The sequence below is a fragment of the Canis lupus genome, chromosome X, assembly GCF_048164855.1.
Source record: "Canis lupus baileyi chromosome X, mCanLup2.hap1, whole genome shotgun sequence".
NCBI lineage: Eukaryota > Metazoa > Chordata > Mammalia > Carnivora > Canidae > Canis > Canis lupus.
In genome coordinates, this window is record NC_132876.1 from 70,575,285 (window position 1) to 70,599,346 (window position 24,062).

A 24,062-nucleotide genomic window follows, 5' to 3' on the forward strand; every position below is an offset into this window, starting at 1 on the left:
ATATGATGGAGAAAATGGTTTGCTAGGCTGGTTTGGCTCCTGTCCTAGGATATCTGTTCCAGCCCTGTTAAGATCCCACAGGGAAGGATGCTCCTAACCCAACTCAATTCTTCATTTAGATTTTGTATCAATACTTAAGAGGTATAGTGGGCATGGCCTAGTACTGGTTGTCAGTGGGCCTTGCTTCTGGACCAGGCTCTACTTCCATTAAGTTGTGTGATGTTGGGCAAGTCCTGTCCTTTCTCTGGGTCTGTTTTCTCCTCTATCAAATAAGGAGAACCTTTGGAAACAGCTGAACCCACCACCTTTTGATGAGATCTTAAACTGAACCCTACTGTATAAAGCAGATAAAAGCAATTGCTTTGTTAATAGAAACGCGTTTATTAAGTTCAAATTTATGTCATTTACTTTATTGTAAAGTAAATCAATGAGAATGATGGGTCTCTTTTGATCAAATCAATGGTTTGAAATGAATGGTCATAGCTCTTGGTTGCTGTCTGCCAATCTGCCAAGACTTCTGATGTTTACAGAACCCCTAAAGTTCCTCTGTAAAGTTCAAGGGCCCCCATAGAACTCTGAGTGAAAGCTATTACCTCAGTTATCTCCCTATTTCTTCCAACTCAGGTTTTTTAAAAATCTAGACTGTGTATCCCTAGGAGGTGGCTACTCTGTCTCCTTTATCTTGTGTCCCTAGTACTTTGGGACCTTGACACCTGGCCTGGGGCTTTGAAGAGATTTTCCAAAAAAGAAGTGTGTTGGATTGAACTGGGGACCTTTTGTCAGGTAAAGGAGGTGGGCCTTAGTGGGGAGGGTGCCTTACTCAGACACAAGGGCTCTGCTCACTTCAGAGCTCCTTCCCACATGACTGAGAGAAGCACCTGTGGAGAGTGAGGGCTTAGGTTGTGGTCTTTGGGTACATCACTCCTGTAAAGCTCCTTTTCACTTCAGCTGCAGTCTCTAAAAGGTTTCACTTCTGGGTGCCAAAAGGCAGACCAAACCAGGGTTTTTTAGAGGTTGAGCAAAGCCAAGCTGGCCTGAGTAGAGGAGGTGGCCTGGGCAAGAAGGAGAAGAGGGAAACTGATCTGAGTACACTTGGACATGGAATATGACTGTGGAAATGATTTTGTGAAGCAGTTTACTAAACAAAGTATTGGGAACTACAGGTGCCAGGTTGCTTCCCATGCAGCTATCCTTGACTGGCAGGTGATTTCAGGTTGTCTCTCGAGAGACTCTGGTTAGTTTTGTTTGATTATTGTTAATTTTTCTTTTTGTATCCACTGCAGAATTTATTAAAATGAAAACAAAATCAGTTTTATGGTGCAAAATTCCAAAGGAATACGAAGGTATATAGTGAGGAGAAAAGTATCTCTCCTTTCCTGAGTCACATAATATCTTTCCTTAGAGACAACCATGGTCACCAGTTTCTTGATACACAGATCCTTCCACAGATATGTTATAACCGTACTACATTTATATACCAGATATATCTATACAAATTCAAACAAATATATATTTGTATGTATGTGTGTTTTTCTTTTTTTTCTTTTTTGGTATGTGTGTTTTTCTGTTTTTTGTTAACCTCCCACAGAAATGGAAGTATTCTTTACACAATGCTCTTCATGTTCCTTTTAATAGCTGCGTAGTATTTCATTGTATGTATGCAATACAATTTATTTAACCTATCTTTTATTGATGACATTTGGGTTCCTTCTAATCATTTCTATTATTCACAATGCTACAATAACTATTCTTTTTTTGTATATTTTTCAATTGGAGCTCAATTTGCCAACATATAGTATAACACCCAGTGCTCATCTTTTTTAAAAATTATTTTATTTATTTATTTGAGAGAGAGAGAGAGAGAGGGAGAATGAGGAGGGGGAGGGGCAGAGGGAGAGGGAGGAGAAGACTCCTTGCTGAGCAGGGAGCCCAACATGAGGCTTAATCCCAGGACACTGGGATCAGGACCTGAGCTAAAGGCAGATGCTTTACTGACCGAGCCAGCCAGGTGCCCCATAACTATTCTTGAACATACATAATTTGGTAGAGGTGTGGGTATATCTACACAGTCTTCGAGCCAGATTTTAAGCCCACCTGTGAGGCTGCAGGAGGGAACACCCTGGAATGCTTCGAGCCAGATTTTAAGCCCACCTGTGAGGCTGCAGTAGGGAACACCCTGGAATGCTTTAGAAGCCTAACTGCCTTCTTTTACCACTTTGTTGCTTTCCTTGACTTTTAAGCTGGTACAACCAAGTACCATTTTGGGACATTAGGAAGGTAGGCAAAGGACTGGTAGGGGGGATCCCTGGGTGGCTCAGCGGTTTGGCGCCTGCCTTTGGCCCGGGGCCCAATCCTGGAGTCCCGGGATCGAGTCCCACGTTGGGCTCCCTGCATGGAGCCTGCTTACCCCTCTGCCTGTGTCTCTGCCTCTCTCTCTCTGTCTATCACGAATAAATAAATAAATCTTTAAAAAAAGGACTGGTAGGAATTTAACTCCCATTGGTTAACAGTGCCTTCTTGGCTAGCAATTCCTCCTTGGTGACATTTTTTGCCCCTTGAACCATTTAAGCAGTGGCCAAATGGCAGACTGGTTTTAGACACCAGGCAGAAAATGGAAATCCATGAAACCAGCTGCATTTAAGGCAGAACATGGCAACTGATACCTAGCTTCAGTTGTATAAACCGGATGGGGAGTTGTGGGGATGGGGCTGACCACGAGAAAACACAGTCCATCTGAAGACAGCAGATTCAGTTTGAGCTGGCAATGGGGCCCAGTACTGTCAGGTCTTCTGAATTTTTAAGAAGCTGGAAATACAGATTTTAGGTGAACTTGTCCCAATTTCTATACCACGATGATAGTAATTGTAACACCCGTAGAGAACTCCCCCCCCCAAAAAAAATCATTATACTTGGTCTTATCAAATAAATCCTTTTTGTATTTAGCCTCATTAACATGAAAAAAACACCTGTAGAGCACTTACTGTGTGCCAGGTACTGGTCTAAGTGCTTTAGATATCTTAACCTTTGACTGTACCTCTATGAGGTGGAGCACTATTGTTTGCCTCCATTTTACAAATGGGCAGAGTGAAGCACACAGAGTTTAAATAACTTTCCCAGAGTCACATAGAACAAGTAGCAGGGTCAGGATGCAAATTCAGGCCATAGCCTTAATGATTATTCTCTTGTTGAGTTTTTAGTAAACACTCATATTAAGTCTTGTATTGAGGAAACCTAAGTCAGATTTAAGCAATGCACAGAACGATACTGCCAAGCCAAACAAAGTGTCTCTGAAAGTCTCTGGTTGGAAACCTCAGCTCTGGAGGGTATCTGGCATGAGGCTGATTGTTGCTCAGCTGGTCCTTCAAACCTCAACATTGACTGAGTCCCCCTGCCATCATTCAGACCTGGGCCAGGGGTCAACCACAGCCCAAAAGCCCGGTGAAAGCCCTTTCCCCTGCTTCTGTTACATACCCTGCATTCTCAATCGCTCTTGATAACTAGTCGGCCTAGTTTTGGGTCCTCAACAAATCACAAAACTGTGGGTGAAAAGGTGCTGCTGGTGCTGGTTTTGAAGTTAGAATTCTTGGCTTCTAGTCTTGGCCTTTTGCTCTGCCGATTTTGGTGATGGTTTTTATTTTGTCTGGGCTGGGGTGTCTTTTGGCCTTTCCTCAGTTCCTCAGTTCCTTCATCTATAAATCCAGACTAATAATTCCTACCACTCAGAATTACTGCGAGGAGCAGCACGACACTGTGCACGTGCAGTACAAATGGAAGAGGATATTCTTAACAGTAGAACTTGGTTGGGGGATAGGAAGCTGTCATTTCTCCCCAAGAAGCTACCCCTGAGATCCAGTCAGGGAAAGTGCTGTCTCTTCCTATCCCACCCTTCTCAGGGTTGTTTTTGATCCCAAGCTCTTTCATCTACCAGGTTGCTTCTAAGGCCATGAATGAGACATATCTAACTCTGGGCATGGCTTCCTGGAGTCCAAGGGTGCAAGGCAGCCTGAAATTTTTTAAAAATTTTATTTATTCATTCATGAGAGACAGAGTGAGAGAGAGAGGCAGAGACACAGGCAGAGGGCGAAGCAGGCTCCATGCAGGGAGCCCGACGTGGGACTCGATCCCAGGTCTCCAGGATCACATCCTGGGCTGAAGATAGCGCTAAACCGTGAGCCACCCGGGCTGAGCAGCCTGAAATTAACCATGAGCGCTTTCTTGGCCAATACATTTGCCTGTGCCGACTTTTCTTCTTCATTTGTATGCTTCTCCATGTTAATTTACAGGTTTTCTGTTGGGTTCAAGAGGCTAAATTGAATAAAGAAGTCTCAAACCTTTGCTCACAAAGAGCTACCTATAGTTTAACATTTGTGCATGTTAGGCTTCTCAAGAAAAAAAGAACCAGGCTGAAAGCAAGGCTTAACATTACAGAGAAACCTGGTTTTCACGTCATCAACCACTTTGTGAAAGGACGGTGTGTCCTTGTTGAGAATAAGCCTCATGTACCAGCAGGAGGGTCACAAGGGAGTGGACAACACCAACGAAAGGAGGAACAGGGAGACCAGAGTGGAGCAGAGCAGATCTAGGGGACAGGGGAAACAAAGGGAGAGGGCGAAGGAATAAACAGAAGTGTGTTCCTGTGCTCCAGGGGAGGCAGGCGCTGTGTTCTCTGTATTTCTCCAGTGTTGTGACAGTGTGATGGTGAGTAAAGACTATTCACATAGATCCCTATGCAGCCCTGTACAGAGTCCCACAGAGCCTCCCACTGCCCTCCCACTGCGTTCAGTTCCTGTTCTAGCTCCTTCTTTACCCAGGGCAGCCTACCAAGGGTAGGCCTTTTATTCTGGATGTGAGTTGAGGTCAGGCCAAAATAGCGAGGTCAGAGCATGGAGGGTCTTGAACACCAGCTTTCAATTTTTCCAAGCTATGGAAACCATTGCAGGGGCAGGATGCCAGGCCACTGCTCCAGGAGGCTCCTGGCTCAATACAGGGAAGTCTGGGCTGCAAGGGCAGGAGGCTGGAGGCTGTGGGCTACTTGGTGCGGGGGGAGGGGGAGCTAATGAGGATGAAGGGATCCGTTTAGGACAGAGAACATACACAGAGATACAGGATATCTGGGTCATACAGTAGGGCAGTGAGTGCAAGGGACCAAAGGAGGAGTCCCAGAGAACTGTGTTCTTGCACCAGGGGCTGAGAGGAAAGGCAGGGCTATTCACACCCACAGTGAATTGGCCCCTTAAGGACCGTAGCCCCTTTTCATCAAAAGGCTGGCCTCGCAGCGCTGACCTTGCCTTAGCTCAGACTTGACTGGGGCTGGCGGCAGGGGCGAATGAGGGGGGCGGCTGCGGTGGAAGCTTTGTCTCATCCCAGGGGCCAGGGAGGATGGAAGCCTGCATAGGCTGCAAAGGGAGGGCTCCACCCGGCCCCAACCGCCCCTGCACCCCGCCCTGGCCCCCCCCCCCGGCCCCCCCCGGCTTCGGCCCTACTTCGGCTTGGCGGGTCGGAAAGCCAAAGACCGCCAGAGGCGGGGGAAACCAGGCCACACGGGCCAGAGTGGGGGCGGGGGCGGGCCTGCACCCGGGAAGCGCGGAAGCAGGAAAGAGGCGGACTGGGGAGAGCCCGCTCCGCGAGCGCCGACGTACCCCCGCGCCAGGCGGGGTTCGGCTGCGTCTCCGCCTCCCCCCGCCCCGTACCTCCAGCTTGGGTAGGAGGAGCCACAGCGCCACCCAGCGGCCGGTGGCCGGGAACGGCAGTCAGGGCTCTTGAGTGGCCCCAGAGGAGAGGGAGCTGAGTGGAGCGGGGATCCCAGAGGAGGGCCTGGAGGCCAGTATAAAGGTGGTGTCCACAGGAGTTGATGGGCTCTTAAACCAGCCCCTCCATTCTCTTCACCCACCATTCTATCCGTCACGTGGCACTAGATGAATCTTACTCCTGGTCAGCGGGTTATATTCTTCTTAAAATCAAAACTCTTCCATGGCTCCCAAGGAGTCCCAGTATAAAGCCCACATTCCCTAGCTTGACCTTCGAGGGCTTCCATGTTGTTGGACCTCAGGCTGTTTTTCAGGCTTAATTTTTTGCCATCTACTCCACACATCCTACCACCACTGACTCCTACGCAAATGAAATCCCTCACTGCCACCTATATCCGTTTACCCAGTGAACCTTTACTAAGGCCCTGGGGAAATAGGGAACAGACAGACAAGATCCTTGTGGGCTCAGAGGTTACACTCAAATGAAGAACTAGGCAATGAATAAGAAAGCCAGTGTATAAGATGATGGTTTCATATAGTTATCAACTTTAGATCATATGAAAAGCAGGGTGGCATGATGGAGTGTCTGGGGCAAGAAGGGACTACCTTATGTAGAGTAGTCAGGAAAGGCCTTTGTCTGAAAGTGACATGTGAGCTGAGATCTGATGATCTCTGAAGGAGAGTGAAGAGGAGCCGATCAGCCTTGCAAAATCATGGGGAAGAGCATTTCAGGCTGAGGAAGGCCACCTACAAAGGTCTCAAGACAGGAAAAAACTCAGTATATGAGAGGAAAAGAAAGAAGGCAGGGTTGCTGGAGGATGGTGAAGGGAATGTACTGGATGCATTCATTGTCATATAAGGCCTTGTGGGCCAAGTTAGGGAGTTTGGATTCTAGTCCAGTTGAGATGGGAAGCTAACAGAGGGTTTTAGCAGAGGAGACACGGAGACACAAGATCTGGTTTGCACATTTCAAAGATAGCTCTGCGTGGACTGAAGGCAGGGGACAAGACTGGGAGGCAGGGAGACCAGTTAGGAGGCAATCACAGAGGTTGAGAAGAGAGAGAGAGAGAGAGGAGAGATGGGGGCCTGGTCCAGGTGGCAACAATGGAGGGGGGAAAAAATGGTCAGAATCTAGTCATTTAAGTGATTTCTGTCCATGTTTTTTCCTCCTAACTGACCCAGAAACTTCTTGAGGGTAGATTCCCTGACTGAGTGATGGTTGCATTCCCACCCTACCCCCTAAGCAGTTTGTCTAATAGGTGCTCACTGGTTAGTGACTAGATCTGTGACCTTCCACAGAGAATGTGACAACAGAGAGTGGCACTGAGACAGAAACTTGGGCCTGGGGCGGCAGTTCTGGGTCTTTTTTGTTGTTACTTGTTTGTTTGTTTTTTTAAAAAGACTATTTATTTATTCATGAGACACACACAGAGGGTGGCAGAGACATAGGCAGAGGGAGAAGCAGGATCCCTGCAAGGATCCTGATGTGACACTCGATTCCAGGACCCCAGGATCACAACCTGAGCAGAGGGCAGACGCTCAACCACTGAGCCACCCATGTCCCTCTAGTTACTTTGACATACTTCTCCCTTTTCCCTTCTGTGTCCTCCAGCGTCTTCTAAAAATGTTTTGAGGGAAGGAAAGCCAGAATTATAAATCCCTCCTCTGTGTTAGGAACAGCACTCAATGATTTCACACATATTACTTCACTTAATTTGTTTAATCTTTATAACATCTAATCCCATTCCTTCGTTTTAGAGATAAGCAGATTGAAAACTCAAGAAAGGAAAGGGACTTCATGAAAGGCCAAGTTGTCATAGCACAAAATACTCATGACTTTAAGTCCTACATAAATTCCTTCCCCCACTTCACATGCCCATTGTTTATCTGTACCCAGTATGTTAAGGTCTTTTCAGCCTCTTGTTACTTGTTAGCATTACACAGATGCAAAGGAATTTCAGAGTGAAACTGCAAGTTTTGAAGAAGATTCAGGGTTTCAAGAAGTCAATGAAAATGATGTCAAAGACCATCACCAATGTCATATGAAGTCCTCGATACATGGTGATTTGGCAGAGGTAGAACAGTTACCACTGGCAGAAGAGAAAATTGACCTGGGTAATAACAGGATCAAGGCTTCAAAGCAAACGATTCAACTCTCAAAAAATTATAAGAGGTTCTTGGGATAATTGAAGATGCTCTCTAATTTTGGAAAAACAAAACAAAGCTGTTTATGATGATGTGGCAAGAGGCACTATTGTATTCCCATGCACTTTGGTCAGGAAATTATGTTATCTCCCCCATGCTTGAGTCATTCTTTGTTCATTCTAAGAATTAGCACAGATTTGCACTTATTTACACACTTCAAAAAATCAAAAGTATTGTCCACGTCTTCCATTTTATTTCTCCAGATAAAGTCCCAGTCAAACCCTTTTCCCCTTTGCCCCCACTCTACTGTGAAGTGTTGGTTTCTACTTCAAGTGGGTTAATTGTAAGTGGCCTCTTTCTAACACCACTTATTCTCAAATGACAAGGAACTTCATGGAGCCTCAGCCTCCTCCTCTTCATCTCGAGATCGAGATCACTAAGCCTGGCTACACATGCACATTCAAACCTCTTGTGGAGTTGCTTAAACAATACTGAAGACTAAATCTGAATCTCTGCTGGGGGAAGGGAGAGCAATAGCTTTCCAGGTGATTCTGTTGAACTACTGCCCCCACGCTTCCTTGCATATACTGAAGCCGGAAGAGACTGAGGCTATCTGGAGTCTGCCTGAGAAGGGAGAGCACCAGGGTGTGGGCTCAGGGGGCAGCTACAGGGCAAGATCCAGGAGTCAAATAGCAAAATGGGGCTGGTAGGGCTACAGATATACCTTGTTTGATTGTACTTCACTTTATCACATTTTACAGAGACCGCAGGGTGGTTTTGTTTTAACAGAAGGCGTGTGGCAACCCTGCATGGAACAAGTCTATTTGCACCATTTTTGAAACAGCATCTGATCACTTCCTATCTCTAGGTGACATTTTCTTAATTCTCACAAGATTTTGAACTTTTTCATCATTACTGTATTTGTTATGGTTATGATCTGTGATCAGTAATTACAACTCCCAGAAAGCTCAGAGGATGGTTAGCAGTATTTTTTTTTAGCAATAAAGCATTTTTAATTAAGGTATGTCGATTTTTTTAGATGTAATGCTACTGTACACTTAATAGACTACAGCCTAGTGAAAACATAACTTTGCTATGTACTGGGAAACCAAAAAATTCATTTGACTCACATTATTGTACTAGTCTGGAACTGAAAAACACAATCTGTCTGAAGTATGCCTGTACTTCCTTGGCATGGCCATAGCAACTTTTACTCCCTCAGCACTGTGGGGGTGTAGCCTCCTTTAGTCCCTCACCTTTCATCCCTATGTCCAATGCCAAGAGAGCCTGGCTCTCCTCATTGGCATGTGGTGAGAGAAAAACTCATATGTTATAGTAAGCGTATCATGGTTGCCGAACACAGAACATCATGTTATCTTGTAGATAGATCATGTGTGGATCTTTTACTGCTGTAGTCCCAGCACTGGGGACAGTGCCTGACACAGTCATGGCTTGATAGGTATGTTTCTATTTATTTACTTATTTATTTGAAAGCGAGAGCACGAGTGGGGGAGGGGAGGCAGAGGGAGAAGGAGAAGCAGACCCCTCACTGAGCAGGGAGCCTGATGCAGGGCTGAATCCCAGGACCCCAGGATCGCGACCTGAGCCAAAGACAGACACTTAACCAACTGAGCTCACCCAGGCGCCCCAGTAAGTATGTTTCAGTGAATGAATGACTATGTTGAATAGAGGCAGGATGTAATAAGTACCATGATTAAGGTGCAATGTGTGCAAAGTGTTCTAGAAGTACAGATCATTCTTGGCTTGGGAGAGGGAGACTGTGGAAGTCTTCATAGCAGAGGTAGCATTTGAGCTGGACTGTGAAAACTAGATGAGGCAGTGATAGGTGGAGGTGGAGAGAAGGCATTCCAACAGAAGAAACAAGGTGAGCCAAGGGTGGGAGATGAGAAGGCAAGTGAACAGCCAACAGGGAAATGTGGCTGGGACTTGAGTGTGGGATAGCCTCTGGTGGAATATCAGACTGGTGGGATAGGATCAGAATAAATACATGAGCCTTGAAAGTCATGTTCAGAAGTTTACTCTTGGTTGTACAATGTGGAACCAGCTGATATTTGGATCACAAGTGTGATCTGTTCACTTGAAGATTAGATGTGTACTCTACAGCAGCAGTTATTTCATGAAATATTTCTGGAGTGCCTCCTAAGTGCCTCAGCACCCCATGCTGGGGAAGAGTGGATTGGAGTTGGAGCGATCCAACAGGAGATGAGTTGATAGGCCATTGCAGTAGTCCAGGCAAGAGCTACTGCAGGCTTCTAAGTGGTGGAGTGGGAGCAGGGTGGAAAGGAAGGGAAGGAGTTGACACGTGACAGAAGTAGAATTGATAAAACTTGGTGACCATTTTAAGTGGAGGTAAGGGAGCGCCTGGGTGGCTCAGTCGATTAAGCCTCCGACTCTTGGTTTCAGCTCAGGTAGTGATCTCAGGATCGTGGGATCGAGCCTCGTGTAGGGCTCTGCACTCAGTGTGGAGTCTGCTTGTCCCTCTCCCTCTGCTCCTCCCTGCCACTCTCTCTCTCAAATAAATAAATAAATAAATAAATAAATAAATAAATAAATCTTTAGGTGGAGGTGAAGGAAAAAGAAAAATAATGACAATCATAATGATCAACATTTGTGCAGCTCCTTCTGTGCCAGCTGTTGTGCAAAGTGCCTTAGGTATGCCATGTAATTCACACAATAACCCTTTTGACAGATGAGGTCAACATGGCTCCAAGAAGTCAAGGAACTTGTGCAAAGCCTTACAAGTGGGAGAGGGTGGTGCTAGATTTTGTACTCACACACTGGCTCCAGGGACCATGCCCTTAACCTCCACGCTATGCTGCTTTGGGACGGTGTTGGGGGAACTTGTGTTTTCTTGGCAAAGGAATTCAGGAGACACCGGATTCCCTCCTAACACATGTCCTCCCCTTCCCTTGTTTATGGGAAAAGGTGGTGGTGGTGGAGGGCCCTGTCGTCACCCTTGCAGCAGTTCTTCCCTGGGTGCTTTTCACTTCAGTGCTCAGTACGTGGGCTTAGTGAAGCCGTGAGGAGCCAAAGGCTGCAACAGATGTGGAAAATTGGTAATCTAGTCTTTAGAGGTTTGTTTTCTGCAGACTTGAGCCAACATTTAGAAATGAGAGGGCTTCACGTAGAAAAGGCGTGAGCTCTGGCATCACTGGGCCCACATTCCCACAAGACCACCCTGAGCTTGAGGTGCCCCCTGCACTTGTCACCACGCACGGCCTTGGAGTCTGAGTTTCCCCTCAGCCTGGTCCACCTCACTCACTCACAGTTCTGTGTGTGATCTCTGCAGAAGGTTGATTTTGTGATTCCTTGTCTCAATGGCCTACTACAGAGCTTCTTTTTCTTTTCTGAGCTTTGAGCCCATAAGGAGCCCGCGGGGCACAGGGTCAGCATCCTCCGGTCCCGCGCCTTCTGCAAGCCCTAGGCTTCTTTCTCTCGCAGCACTTGACTCCACAGAACAAAGCCACGAAAGGAGGGTTATCATCAAGTCTTACCATTTATTTCTTTATGGGGTTAAACGAGAGCAGAGAGACCTCTGCCCCACAATGCAACAAAACAGAAAGCAGTACACATACATAGACTCTCACCGAAACACAGAGGCAGGGGAAGGGGGACAACTGAATCATAGCCAGGTGAGGAGGGAAGGGACAGGGGACTACTCGGAATCCAGGTTGGAGACTCAGTCGTAGGAACTAGTGCAAGAAAGTTCTACTCATGAAGCACAGTGTAGAAAATGGCATAAGAAAGCTGCCCAGCTCTGCTACCTGTGACAGAGGGCAGGGGCAGCTGGAAGGGTGGCGGAAGATCTGGGAGGTGAGGTGGACAGGGATAGTCAAATGACTTCGAGGTGGAGTGAGGTGCCCCTTTCCCCTGCCACTGGGCAAGGCCCTGGGCTGGTCTGAGCCAGGGGTCTCCTGGGCACTTGGTGAGGGGGAAGAGAGGATGGGAGTCTCCAAGGGTCCATTCTTTGGGGTCCTAAGGCCCCCCTTTACTTCCCAGTCCCTTTTTGCCTCCTGAGGATGCAGGAGTTAGAAGGCAGGACCTAGGATCTCTCACATCTACAGAAGCATCTCTGGAAAGGAGCCAGCACCTCTTCCCCTCCCCAGCTGAAAAGAGCACTCTAGGGATAGGGCATGTGGCTAGGCCGGAAGTGCTGTGGGCAGGGCACAGGGGTCGGGGGCAGGAAACAGGCTGTGACAAATGAGAAAACTGGCAGGGAAGGACTCCCCAGTCTCGTAGAGCCTATTTGGGACCCAGCAGAGGTCCTCGGATGATTCCCTTTTTCCTTAGGGAGGTCTCCCATCTCTCCCCTGCCAACCACTTCCAGCTATCCCCTCCCCATCCCCTTCTTCGGATGCAGCTCCAGGCCCAGCCCTGTCCTTACTGGCATCACAGCCTAGGACATGGGCCCTTCTGGCACCAAAAGCCCCTTGGCCTGTCCCAGGAACACAGTTCTGGCTCCCTTTCTTGTCCACTCGTATCGGTTTTTAGATGTCCCAGGCAATGTGGCCTCCCACTGCCAGGAGATCAGCACAAGGCTGACAGCCCCCGAGGGGGCTCTCAATGCCTCTTTTCTTGTCTAGCCCTCTAGCCTGCCTAAGCAATTCAAGTGTCTCAGCCAAGAGACAACAGCACATCATCTTTATTCAGTGGGTCCACTTGCCTGTCTCTGGACCTTCACCAGTAAGGGGCAGGAGTGGCTGGATCAGGGGACCCGCTACAGGGTGAGGAAGAGTCTGGTTGTTCCACAATTCAGATAGTAACCCACGGGGTCTGGGATGGGAAGGGATGAATACTCTTTGGTAGGCTGGGGATGGGGACAGGGTGGGGACGGGGGAGGCTCATCTCTGGAAAGCCCTGGGGCAGTGCCACCAGGTTCTCCTTCATGGAGGCCTGGGCTAGGACAGAATGAGGGTGTATGGGGACCCAGGCCAGGCCTGACCCACTTGGGCTTAAGTCCCTCCTCCCCATGGAGATCAGGAATGGAAACATCTTTGGCCTCAAGGCCAAGATCTCCAGGGCAAGAGTGGCCCTTGGGAGTATGTGCACCTTCTGTAAGATAATGGCCCTTCAGACAGTGGCAGTCTGACCATGTGCTATCAGCCTTCTGTTTCAAGGCCCAACACCCAAGTTCCTGTGCTCTTTCCCCACAGGACTCTTTATGCCACCCTTTCTGATTTGAAGAGCTGTCCTGGAGCCTGTGTCAACATTGATCATCCATCTTCCCCAAGCCAGGTGACTATAGACCATTCAGCTATCTCTCTAGGCCCTTTGACTGCATCTCACCCCTCCTCTCCTCCTCCCACCTCCCCTTCTCTCTCCCCTCCCTATCTCCACTCTCTCTCATCACTCATCCTGTACCCCATGACTACCCCTCATGGCCTAGGGTGGTGGGGCAAAGCATCACTGGGGCCTCAACCTAGCCATGACTATGTGCACCTCATCTCCCAGCTTGGTGCTTCCCTGTGGCGGCCCCACATGGGGCAAGGTGCGCAGGAGTGGGAGGAGGGCCGCTGCACTGTCTGCCAATGCCTGTAGGGGTATGGGCAGGAGGGAATTAAGGATCCTGGCAACAAAAGGAATGCGGAGGGGGGAAAGAGCATCTCCTCTCTGTGCCCTCCAACATTCCCTGCAGGGCCAAGGCCCAGTGAGCAGCCTCCTTCCCTAGGGTCAGGACCCTCAGCAGGAGTGGGTACTTCCAGCCCCCACTCCACCGCTTTTTTTTTTTTTTTTTTTTTTGCTAAGCCCCATAGATAGGGACCTGAGGGGGGGCATCTGCTGCTCCTGCCTTTTTCTCCCGGATGAGTTTTGCAGCTCCCTGGGGCCCTCTGGCCGTTCTGTTGGAGCTGCTTCTGGGGTAGGGGTAGGTTGGGGGTGATGTGTGGCCCCCCATTTCCCCCAGCCCCCCACCTGACCCTATACCTCCCATGGGAGGAGCCCCTCCCCCTCCCCCTGGGGGGGGCTGGAGCTGATGTCTGTGTGTGGTGGAGGTCTGCCCTCCCTCCCTGCTGTCACTCTTCCCGAGTCAAGCCCTCATCTAGGGCCGGCAGTGCTTCCAGCCCCAGTCCTCCACCACCCTGGCTGCTGGAGAAGGACACCATGGTATGGAGGAGCATGAGAACAAGGACATAGAGCCGGATCCTGCTGGGGCTGAGGCGGGAGCCCCCAGAGACCGGCAGCAGGGAGGGCTTGTGGCTGATGTGGCCTGGGGGGTCATGGCGGGGGTGGTAGTGGTGGTACTGTTGGTGGTAGTGGTGGAAATAAGAGTGGTGGAATTGCTGGTGGTGGGTTTTGGGGGCCTCAGTCTCCTTGAACTTCTTCTTCTCCGACTCACAGGAGACCCACTGTACATCACAGCACTTGGTTTCCGGCCGCTTTGGCAAAGTGTCCAGCAACCCTGCCAATAGATAAGGAAGGTGTGGTGGGGTGCTAAGGGGACAGAAGGCTTTCCTAGAGAGATTTTCAAACCTGGGACTGCTCTGGTAGCCTTGCCCAAGACTCCTTTCCCCCTGTCCCTTAGCACCTTCCCTTTCTGGATACTTCTCTTCCAGGGATCCCAGACGGTTTCTCTGGGATGACTCCTTGGCCAGGGCATGTTGTGGATAGAGATGGCCCCTGTGCTCCTTGGCCCTATCCCAATCCAGGGACCTCGCTGCTAACTCTTCAAGGCACCAACCTTCTTCCAATCTGACTTCCGTGTTTTCCTCCCTGCTCCCACACTCCAAGCTGGTGCCTGCCCTGGGCCCCCCACCACCTCCCTCCTCACCAGTGCTCTGCCTTTACCTGTACAGATAAAGCCAGGAAGCCCTCCGTACACCATTTCCTCATTGTCAGGGAGTATAAAGGGGCACCGGGTCTGCACCTCCAGGCAGTATTGCTTGCAGGGCACCCAGCGCTGGCATTCCTGCTGGGTCACGCTGAAGTATTCTGAGCACAGCCAGGCCTTGTAGACAGCCTGTGGGGAGAGGAAACAGCATCAGCCCAGGCACCAGCCCCGTCCTCTCTCAAAGGAAAGGAAGGAAGGAGGGGTGTACTTGCCCTACCCACCCAATGCCAGGATCTGGGGGGTGGGGGAGGAGAAGGGTTTGAGTGGAGACCACTACATCCTACTCTAAAATCGCCTATCTCAGAGCCAAAAGTCCCAAGACCCCTAATTTGCAGTCATCCATGACTTAGAATTTTTTCATTGGTAAAATCGCAAAATTACTCCTATGTCAGAGCTGGAAGGAGTCTTACCAAGCATCCCACCCAACCCTGCTATTTTAAGTTGATCCAAGGAGGTATCTGACTTGTCTGAAGTTACTTATAATGAGGTAAATTTCAGTTCTGTTCAATTCCTGAAACGTTTCCTTCGCTGATGGTGTCAAGTTTCTGAATTCAAGAAAGAGATGGAAATAATAATCCTTGCTCTACTTCATTAGGGTGTTATGTGGATCAAATAATATGACACATACAAAAATGTTTTGTAAACTCTGAAGTGCAATACAAATGTGAGGGGTTAGTTTTAATAAAAACAAGAATCTGCCTTACCAGGCACCACATGTGTTTTCAAGCTCTCCTTAATCCTTGCTCTGTCCTGTTGGCTTCAGCCTTGGTGTGGAGCAGATACCACGTTTCATTTGGAAACTCTGCTTTGCAGTTTCACTATACAGTATACTTCCTGTTTCTCATCTAGACCACTCTTACCAGGCACTGCGTACTAGCTAAGTTTTCCTGCTCTATACTCTTTGACTGTCATCAAGCCCAGAGTTTCTCCACAGTGACACTACTGACATTTTGGGTCACGAAATTCTGTAAATTTTTTAGAAATTAAGTAATTAATTAAATTGAAGTAGAATTGACATGCAATGTTACATTAGTTTCAGGTGTACACCATAGTGATTCAACAACTCTCTGCTATACTCCCCACAAGCATAGCTACCATCTGTCACCATTTGACACTATTATAATATCATTGGTTTTAATCCCTGGGCTGTGCCTTTTACTCCTGTGACTTACTCATCCCATGACTGGAAGCCTGTATCTCACAGTCCCCTTCACTCATTTTGCCCTTCTGCCCATCACCTCCCCTTCTGGCAACCTGTATTTCTAGGTCTGATTCTGCTTTTTGTTTCTTATTCATTTGTTTTGTTTTTTATTCCACATATAAGTGAAATCATATGTGTTTGTCTTTCTTAGTGTGACTTATTTCCCTTAGCATAATACCCTCTAGGTCCATCCATGTTGTCTCAGATGGCACAATCCCATTCTTTTTATGACTTTTATTTTCATTCTTTTACATTCCATTATGCAAACACACACACACACACACACACACACACACATCTTCTTTATCCATTTACCTATCAATAGACACTTGGAAAAAAATAGACACTTGGGTGGGAATCCCTGGGTGGCTCAGCAGTTTAGTGCCTGCCTTTGGCCCAGAGCGTGATCCTGGAATCCCGGGATTGAGTCCCACGTCGGGCTCCTGGCATGGAGCCTGCTTCTCCCTCTGCCTGTGTCTCTGCCTCTCTCTTTCTCTCTGTGTCTATCATGAATAAATAAATAAATAAATCTATAAAAAAATAAAAATCTTAAAAAAATAGACACTTGGGTTGTTTCCATATCTTGGCTATTGTAAATAATGCTGCAATAAACATAGTGATGTATATATCTTTTTGAATTAGTGTTTTTATTTTCTTTGGGTTAATACCCATGGATTAGATACTCCTTTGTAGTGGGAACTGCATTATAGGATATTGAGTGGCATTTATTGACTCTACCTAGTAGTAGCCAGTCATATCCCCCTCCCATTTTTTGCAACAACCAAAAATTGTCTCTGCCCATTGTCAAATTTCCCTGAGGGGTGAAAATCAACCCCCATTGAGAACCACTGATCTAGCCCTTTGCTACTGGAAGTGTGGACCTGGACCAGCAGCATCACCATCACCTGGGAGCTTGTGAGAAGTGCAGAATTCCAGGCCGGGCCCCAGACCTGCCATGTCAGCATATGCATTTTAACAGGATGTCCGAGTAACTCTCAAGTATGGGGTCAGCTCTGCCCACACCCTTCTCATATCTTCAGGGGCACCTTCTCATAGTTTCTTGTCCTAGCAAAGGTTCTTAAATTTCAGTGGGCCTCAGAATCCCCCGGAAAATTTGCTAAATAGGCAGATGACACCCTTCAATCCAGCTGCAAGAGGACTGAGGTGGGCTTAGGTATCTGCATTTTGAACAAGGGTCCTGGTCATTGTGCTGCTGGAAGCCTTTTAATCACACTGTGAGCAACATGGTTAGAGCTTCTTACGCTGATTTTAAACATTTACAGTAAAATACAAATAATTTCACTGTGGGCATGAATGTTTACAGTGTATCCCCACAACAGCCTTTCCAGCAAGGGGTGGTGATGGGTGGTGGTGGTGGGTGGTAGAGGGTTGTAGTGTAAATCAACCCCCTGAGGAACAAAGTGTTGCTTGGTGCTTTGATCTCTCACTGGCATCTCACATCTAATGTGCTCTAAGTCATAAAATGAAGTTCATTTTTTTTTACCCCAAATCTGCCCTTGCTCCCAACTTTCAACCATTTCAATGAAGTGCCATGGCCAACTACCCAGGTATTCGAGCCAGAAACCTAAGTATCAGCCTTTATTCCTCTTTCCATGCATCCCCACATGCAGTCCCTTAGTGAGGCATGCCAATTCTTACTCCCAATTCCACAACTTTGTGCAGGCCAATGTCACCTGTATAAAAGTCTCCTGTTTGGCCTCCCTGCCTCCTATACTCTTCATCTTTCCAATCCACTGTTTACACAGGAGTAAGAGTGATCAGGAAACACCACCAGATCATATTACTCCCTTGCTTCAAACCCTTGAAACACATTTAGAATAAAACCCAAACTTTTTACCACAGACTTCAAGCCCCTGCATAACTTGACTCCCATCTGTCTCTCCAAACTCATTTCCTATCTCTCCCTTCAAGCTCATCATGTTCCACATGCACACACATAGGTTTTCTTTCTTTTCCTTGAAGGTACTCTACTTATTCCTACCATAGGACCTTGGCTCATACTGTTCTCTTGGCCTGGAATGCTCTCCTCCCTGCTTTTTTGCATGGCTAGGTCTTTCTCAACTTTCAGGCCTCAGTTCAAATGTCAACCTGACCCCTCTAGTTAGAGAATGCCTTCTCATTATTCCCTCTTTTTCTTAACTGTTTCTTCACAATTAGGACTTTGTCTGCATCCTTGTTTTGTTTTTCTCAGTCAACCTCACTAAAATGTGCGATGCATGAGCGCAGACGTGGGTTTGTCTTATTGACCATTATGTATGCAGCACAAATACATAAAAAATGTCTGTTGATTGAATGGAGAGTACAAGTAAATGAGGAAATGTCCCTACTCTCAGATAAATTCCAGTTTCATAGGTAGATGCATCTAATTTGAATCCCTGGCATATGATCTATCCTGTAGGAGAGGTAAACTACTGGCCATTGAAGGGTAGCAAATAGAATAGCTTGGAAAGATTTCAGTGAGAAGGTAATAGTTGAGCTTGAACTCAAAGTAGGATTTTAGATGGGTAGAGATGAGACTAAAGGACATCATTCTAGGCTGAGGTGACAGCTTATGTGGAAGTATGGAAGCAAGTAAAATTCATGGTGCGCTAAAAGTATAGTTTTGTATGAATGGAGGGGGAAGGGTAACAATCCCCTGTGGATGGACATTTAAGTTATTTCCAAGTTTTCACTATTATAAACAATGCTTTGGTGAATATCTTCACACATGTCTCTTGCACACCTGTGTTAAATGTATTTATACAAACTCCCAAAAGTGAAATTACTAGGATAAAAGGTATATGCAAAGGAATGAGAAGGGAATGAAAGGAGGGTGTAAAAGATTAAGTGAAAATAAGAGGCAGGGTAAGAGAGAGGTGGATGGGTAAGAAGGGGGCTAAGGTATAGAAGAGAGTGGGGGAAGGGGATAAAAGGTAGGAATATGTGAGAAAGAGTAGGGAGTTGGAGGGTAAGAAATGGTGATGATGGGAGTAGACCCGGGAGAAAGAGCAGAAGAATAACAGATGGAGGGTAAGGGAGGCAAAGGTATGCAGTGAGGGTGAGTGATGAAGAGTAAGGAAGAGCAAAGGGATAAGAGGGTGGGGACATAAGAGGGAGTAAAGGGGGGGCTGTGAAGAGGAGGGGTAAGAAAGAGGAAGTCACAAAGATGAGGGTAAGAGTGATCAGGGGAATAAAAGTGGGTGAGGAAGATAGGGATATAAGAAAACAGGGGTAAGAAGATGGATAAGAGAGCAGAAGGAGGGTAGAAGAAAGAAAGAAAAGCAAATCCCTAGAGCTAAGGGGCCCTCCATCTTTTGGAACCCAGAGGGCCAAGGTGAGGCTCTGTCCACAGCCATTGCCCTGATTTCGGCAGTTCCTGCCTGGAACCAGGGTCCTCCTCGATCTTCACTCTCACACAAGGGTGTGGAATCGCTTCTTCCACTGACTGAGTTCAGAGGTCCCTGTAGGATTCTCCCTGTTTTGTTTTTTAAGATTTTATTTACTTATGAGAGAGAGGCACAGAGACACAATCAGGGAGCCTGATGCGGGACTTGATCCCAGGACTCTAGGATCATGCCCTGGGCTGAAGGCAGGCGCTAAACCACCCAGGGATCCCCTCTTCTAGTCTCAAGAAAAGGCCCAATTGGAAGTTGCAGCCCTCTTCCCAGGCAACTGATTGGCCTAATAACAGGCCAATAATGCTCCCTATGACAGCTGGGCACTCACCTGTATGCTCTGGGAGAGAGGGAGGGAGAAAGGGAAGGAGAAAAGGAGGCAGGGGGTGGGTGGACTGACAGTGGGAGTGTGGCCTTTCTCCTTAATTAGAAGACCCTCCCTCAAGCCCCATACCCCTAGCCTGGGTCACCATCACAAGTGGGTGAGCAGATTGCCTGAGGAGGACACCAGGCCTGTGGGTGGTTAGGCAGGAACAGGCAAGGAGCTAGTGAGGTGAATGGAGGAAGAACCAAAAGGGGCTGAGAGGTAATTCAATTTCTTGGCCTTACAAAGGGCCAGCTGAGGCCACTGCTGGCCGTCCTACTTCAGAGATGGCCTGGGATCCTTCTCAAGTGAACAGTCTGGCTCTCAGGACTACCATCTGGGCAGCAAGCCCGCCTTAGTCTCTGCAGCCCTTTCCCCTTACCGGGTTTAAGTATCTTGCCCTGACTTATCAGTGTGAGGACTGAGCCAGAGGGCACCAGGTTGTTCGGGCAGTTAAAAGGGGCAGCCTGAATACTTATCATCCATAAGGATAGGGAAGAGCCAAGAGAGCCAGGGTTAGGGAAGCTGTGGGGTTTGCTGGAGGTGAGGCACATAGGGAAAAGGAAGAAAGGTCTCAGAACTAGACAGCTGTCAGTTGGGAGACCCTTGGAGATCTCTTACTCTAGTCTTTCAACTTTGGCTGCATATTAGAATCACTCAGAGAAGATGCCTGGGTGGCTCAGTGGTTGAGCATCTGCCTTCGGCTCAGGTCGTGATCCCAGGGTCCTGGGATGGAGTCCCGCATCGGGCACCTGCTTCTCCCTCTGCCTATGTCTTTGCCCCGCTCTCTCTCTCTCTCTCTCTCTGTCTCTCATGAATAAATAAATAAAATCTTAAAAAAAAGAATCACTCTGAGAGTCTTTAAAAAAATGCACTCCAGACCAATGAAGTCAGATTCCTTGTGGGTGGTACCTACACATAAGAGTTTTTCAGAACACCCTAGATAACTTTAATGTGCAGAGAACTATCAGGTTAGCCCCTCTACTTGTAGTTTATAGATGAGGAAACGGAGGCCCAAAAAAGGGCGAATGACTTATCTATAGTCCCATAAAATAATGGCAGAAGGAGAAACTTGAAACCCGGTTTCTTGGCTCCGACTCCAGGGTTCTTCTTACTGGACAATCCTACCAATGACTGCAAATTCCACACTCAGGGGCAGGGCACACAAGGGCATGGGCGGGGAGGATGGCTGAGAACCACGGTGGCTCTGGGCTTTCGGGCTCTTCAAACTTCATCCCTGGCAGACAAGGCTTCTTCATCATGTGCTTGCTCTTTAAGCTTAACCAGCCTGGACCCTTGAGGTAGTAGCAGAAGATGGGTGGGGTTGGAAGACTTGACCTGGAAGTGCCCTCCTCTTCCTACAGAATCCCCTTTCCCAGCTTAGGTCACTGCTGGGCTCAGCTGCTGCAGCCAAGTTGCTATGGGAACTGGGAAGGGAAGGAAGCAGGGAGTAACTAGAGGGAACACCAATTAACTCAAAAAGGAAGCTGGGAAGGTTATCCCCCTATCTCCTCCCAACTAGGCTGCTAAGCCACTCTTGAAATGGGAATGGGAAAGATGAGGCTCTGCAGCTGTTGGTTGAGGGAGAACCAGGAGAACTTAGAAAGCCTTACCTTCCTGCTTCCTGATTTGCAGCCCTGGTCAGGGCATCCTCATCCCTATGCTCCTTTGGAAAGAAGTGTCTGACTTCTCCTGGCCCCCAGGATGCTGTGTGAACCCACACAAATGAGTATGTACACACACGGCCCAAAGCCAAGACTCAGGGCCAGAGGGTTTAGAGGAGGCCATCCTGGACTCCTTGGTTTAAGAGCTGGAAAACCATCCAGGAAGGAGAGCTTCTGTTCTTGCCAACCAGAAAGCCCACACTTTCCTTCTTGGATTCCAACTTGCTAACATCCCGAGGGCCTATTTCCCCATCCAATCCTCCCTACAGACCTTCTCTTTATGGCTGCTTGTTTTCTTAATGTACTCCTGAGACCCTTGGCCAGGAACTGCGGCTGCAGAGCCTGTGGAGGCAGAGCAACAATCTGGGCTGAACTTGGGGATGGAACTCATTACTGTCCATAGTACACAAGTAACCACCCTGCCCCCATATTTTACTGAGGCATAAAGAAAGGGATTAGTTTAGCCAAAGTCAGAGGCTTGCAAGAAATCAACTACAAAGCCAGGTTCAAAACAGGTACTTTGACGACTAACCCCATGCTTCTTTGCACCACATCCATCAGCACACCTCGAATTTTGTGAGGTACCTCCTCGGGCAGAGCCATGTGCTCCTATTCCTAATTCTGGGCTTTCAAGGAATTGGATCAGAACAGGGTAAGGTCAAAGTTAGTCTCCAATTCAGGGGAAGATCAGGGACAGAACTCTAGAGACAGCTGTAGTTCATTGAGATTGGCAGAGTCAGGCTGCGATTAGAGGCATTACCGGGCAAATCCAGGTGGATGATATGGCTTTACTTAAGTGGCTATAAAAATAAGCAACAGCTTTCCTGCTTCAGAGAATGAGCAGTCGTGGGTCAAAGTGGCCTGGCCTGGCCTGGAGGAAAGGCAGGGAAGATGGGTGGAGAGGTGGGTAAGAACGTAAAGCCAGTGAAGTTCCACAGGGACCTCATACCTCCAAACTTCCCAGGCCATTTGCTCAAAGGCCAATGGCTGGGTGGGCCTGCTTTGGCCAGGGGCAGTCTGGTCAGTGGAAAAGCGGTGTTCCTAATGCAGGGGTAGCTCTTAAGGAATCTAGATGATCCATATCAATCAGATGAGCAGAGGAGGAAGGTTTATGACCATTCCAGAATGGAAGGGACTGTGCATCATCACTCCACTTTCCTTACTGCTATTGGGATTTCCACTCCAACATCACTGCTGAGCACTATTGTCACAGGGCATTTACTCTTTCCTACAGCAGCCCATATCTTCAGACAACTTTAACAGTTATAGAAGTTCTTCCTTCTTTTGAGCTGAGATAATGTCTCTCTGTGGCTTTACTCATAGCTCCTACTAGCTCTACAGTCAGCTTCCTGTCCCAACGGATAGTCCTGCAGTTATTTATAAACTCCCTGAGTGGGGTCTTCCCATTCATTTGTTCATGCAGTGATCACTTTCTGAACATCTTATGAGTATCTGGCACTGTGATGAGGGGCTACATATGATAAAGATGAGATTGCTATCTTCAAGAAAAAGGAGAGACAACTATGTGAATCAAACATTATAAGTCACTGTGATAAAAAGTATGTACTTGGTACAGTGGTAGCAGAGAGGGAGGACTGATCAACTGTGTTTTGAAGGCTGAGAACCGGAAAACATCTCCATGTGGAAGAGGCTTGAGCTGGGGCTTGGACAAAACTAGTAGAACCTCACTAGGTGGACTAGGGCAGGAATAAATATACTTTAAGCAAAAGAATCAATAGGTATAATGGCCAGGAGGTATGAAATAGTGCTGGGTTCAGACACCATAGGTAATTTAGCATAGTTAGAGGCTGCAAAAAGGGGTGTAATGGGAGGTAAGGCTTCAGAGAAAAGCCATGCCCATATTATGGTATGCTGTGGATACTGAGGAGAAGGTGGACTTCATCTTATAGGCAATTGAATGCCTTTAATGAATTTTAAATAACTGCTTTTTTAAAAGATCACTTACCACTTCTGTGGCTAACTTCTCAGGCTATGTCTGAAAGTGTGGATGATGGAGTATAGGAATCAAGACTGGAGGTAGGACGACTAGTCAGAAAACTATTGCAATGATCTGGAGTGAGAGATGATGGGGACCTCAACTAAGGCAGTAGCAGCACAATTAAGAAATGGAGAGAAGGGGTGTATATGAGAAGAGATGTCAAGAAGGTAGAATCAACAGGATAACTTATGGAGATTAGGGAATGAGGGAGAGGGCGGGGTCCAGGATGATTATCAGGTTTCTGGCTTAGATGGCAAGATGAATAGTAGTTTCATTCATTAAGGAAGGGAAATCAGGAGGAGGAGTAGATTTGGGGGTGAAGGAGATGAATTCCATTTTTGACCATATTGACTTTGAAGTCCATGTGGGCCAGCTAGGTAGAAATGTCAAGTAGGCAGTTGGACATAATGCTCTGAGCTCAGAAGGAATGTCTAGGCCAGAGATAAATCACCAAGGGATAAGGGGTTAATCATTAGAAACATGGTAGGACTATAATTTACACTACTATATGGAGTTAGGCATGACCAAATGACTTACTTTGGCCAATGAAATGTGAATTGAAGTGGCATGGGTCACTTTTGGGGACAAGCGTTAAGGGTTGGTATATGATTTGGCACATTCTTTTCCCTCTACTGCTGACTGTGGAAGCAGTGTTGAAATGGACCCTCTGTTAGCCTGGGTCTCTTGGTGATGATCATGC

General features: G+C 47.5%; 1 protein-coding gene across 1 annotated transcript in view; it reads right to left on the reverse strand.

Annotated features, from left to right (window-relative positions):
- Positions 1-11,396: 11,396 nt before the first annotated feature.
- NALF2 (NALCN channel auxiliary factor 2) overlaps positions 11,397-24,062 on the reverse strand; it is a 28,825-nt gene continuing 16,159 nt past the window's right edge. Inside the window, exons 2-3 of the mRNA XM_072818343.1 lie at positions 14,697-14,868; positions 11,397-14,310 (exon numbers count right to left, since the gene is read on the reverse strand). Coding sequence (XP_072674444.1) covers positions 13,925-14,310; positions 14,697-14,868 — 558 coding nt within the window. The 3' untranslated portion in view covers positions 11,397-13,924. The remainder of the gene's footprint in view (positions 14,311-14,696; positions 14,869-24,062) is intronic.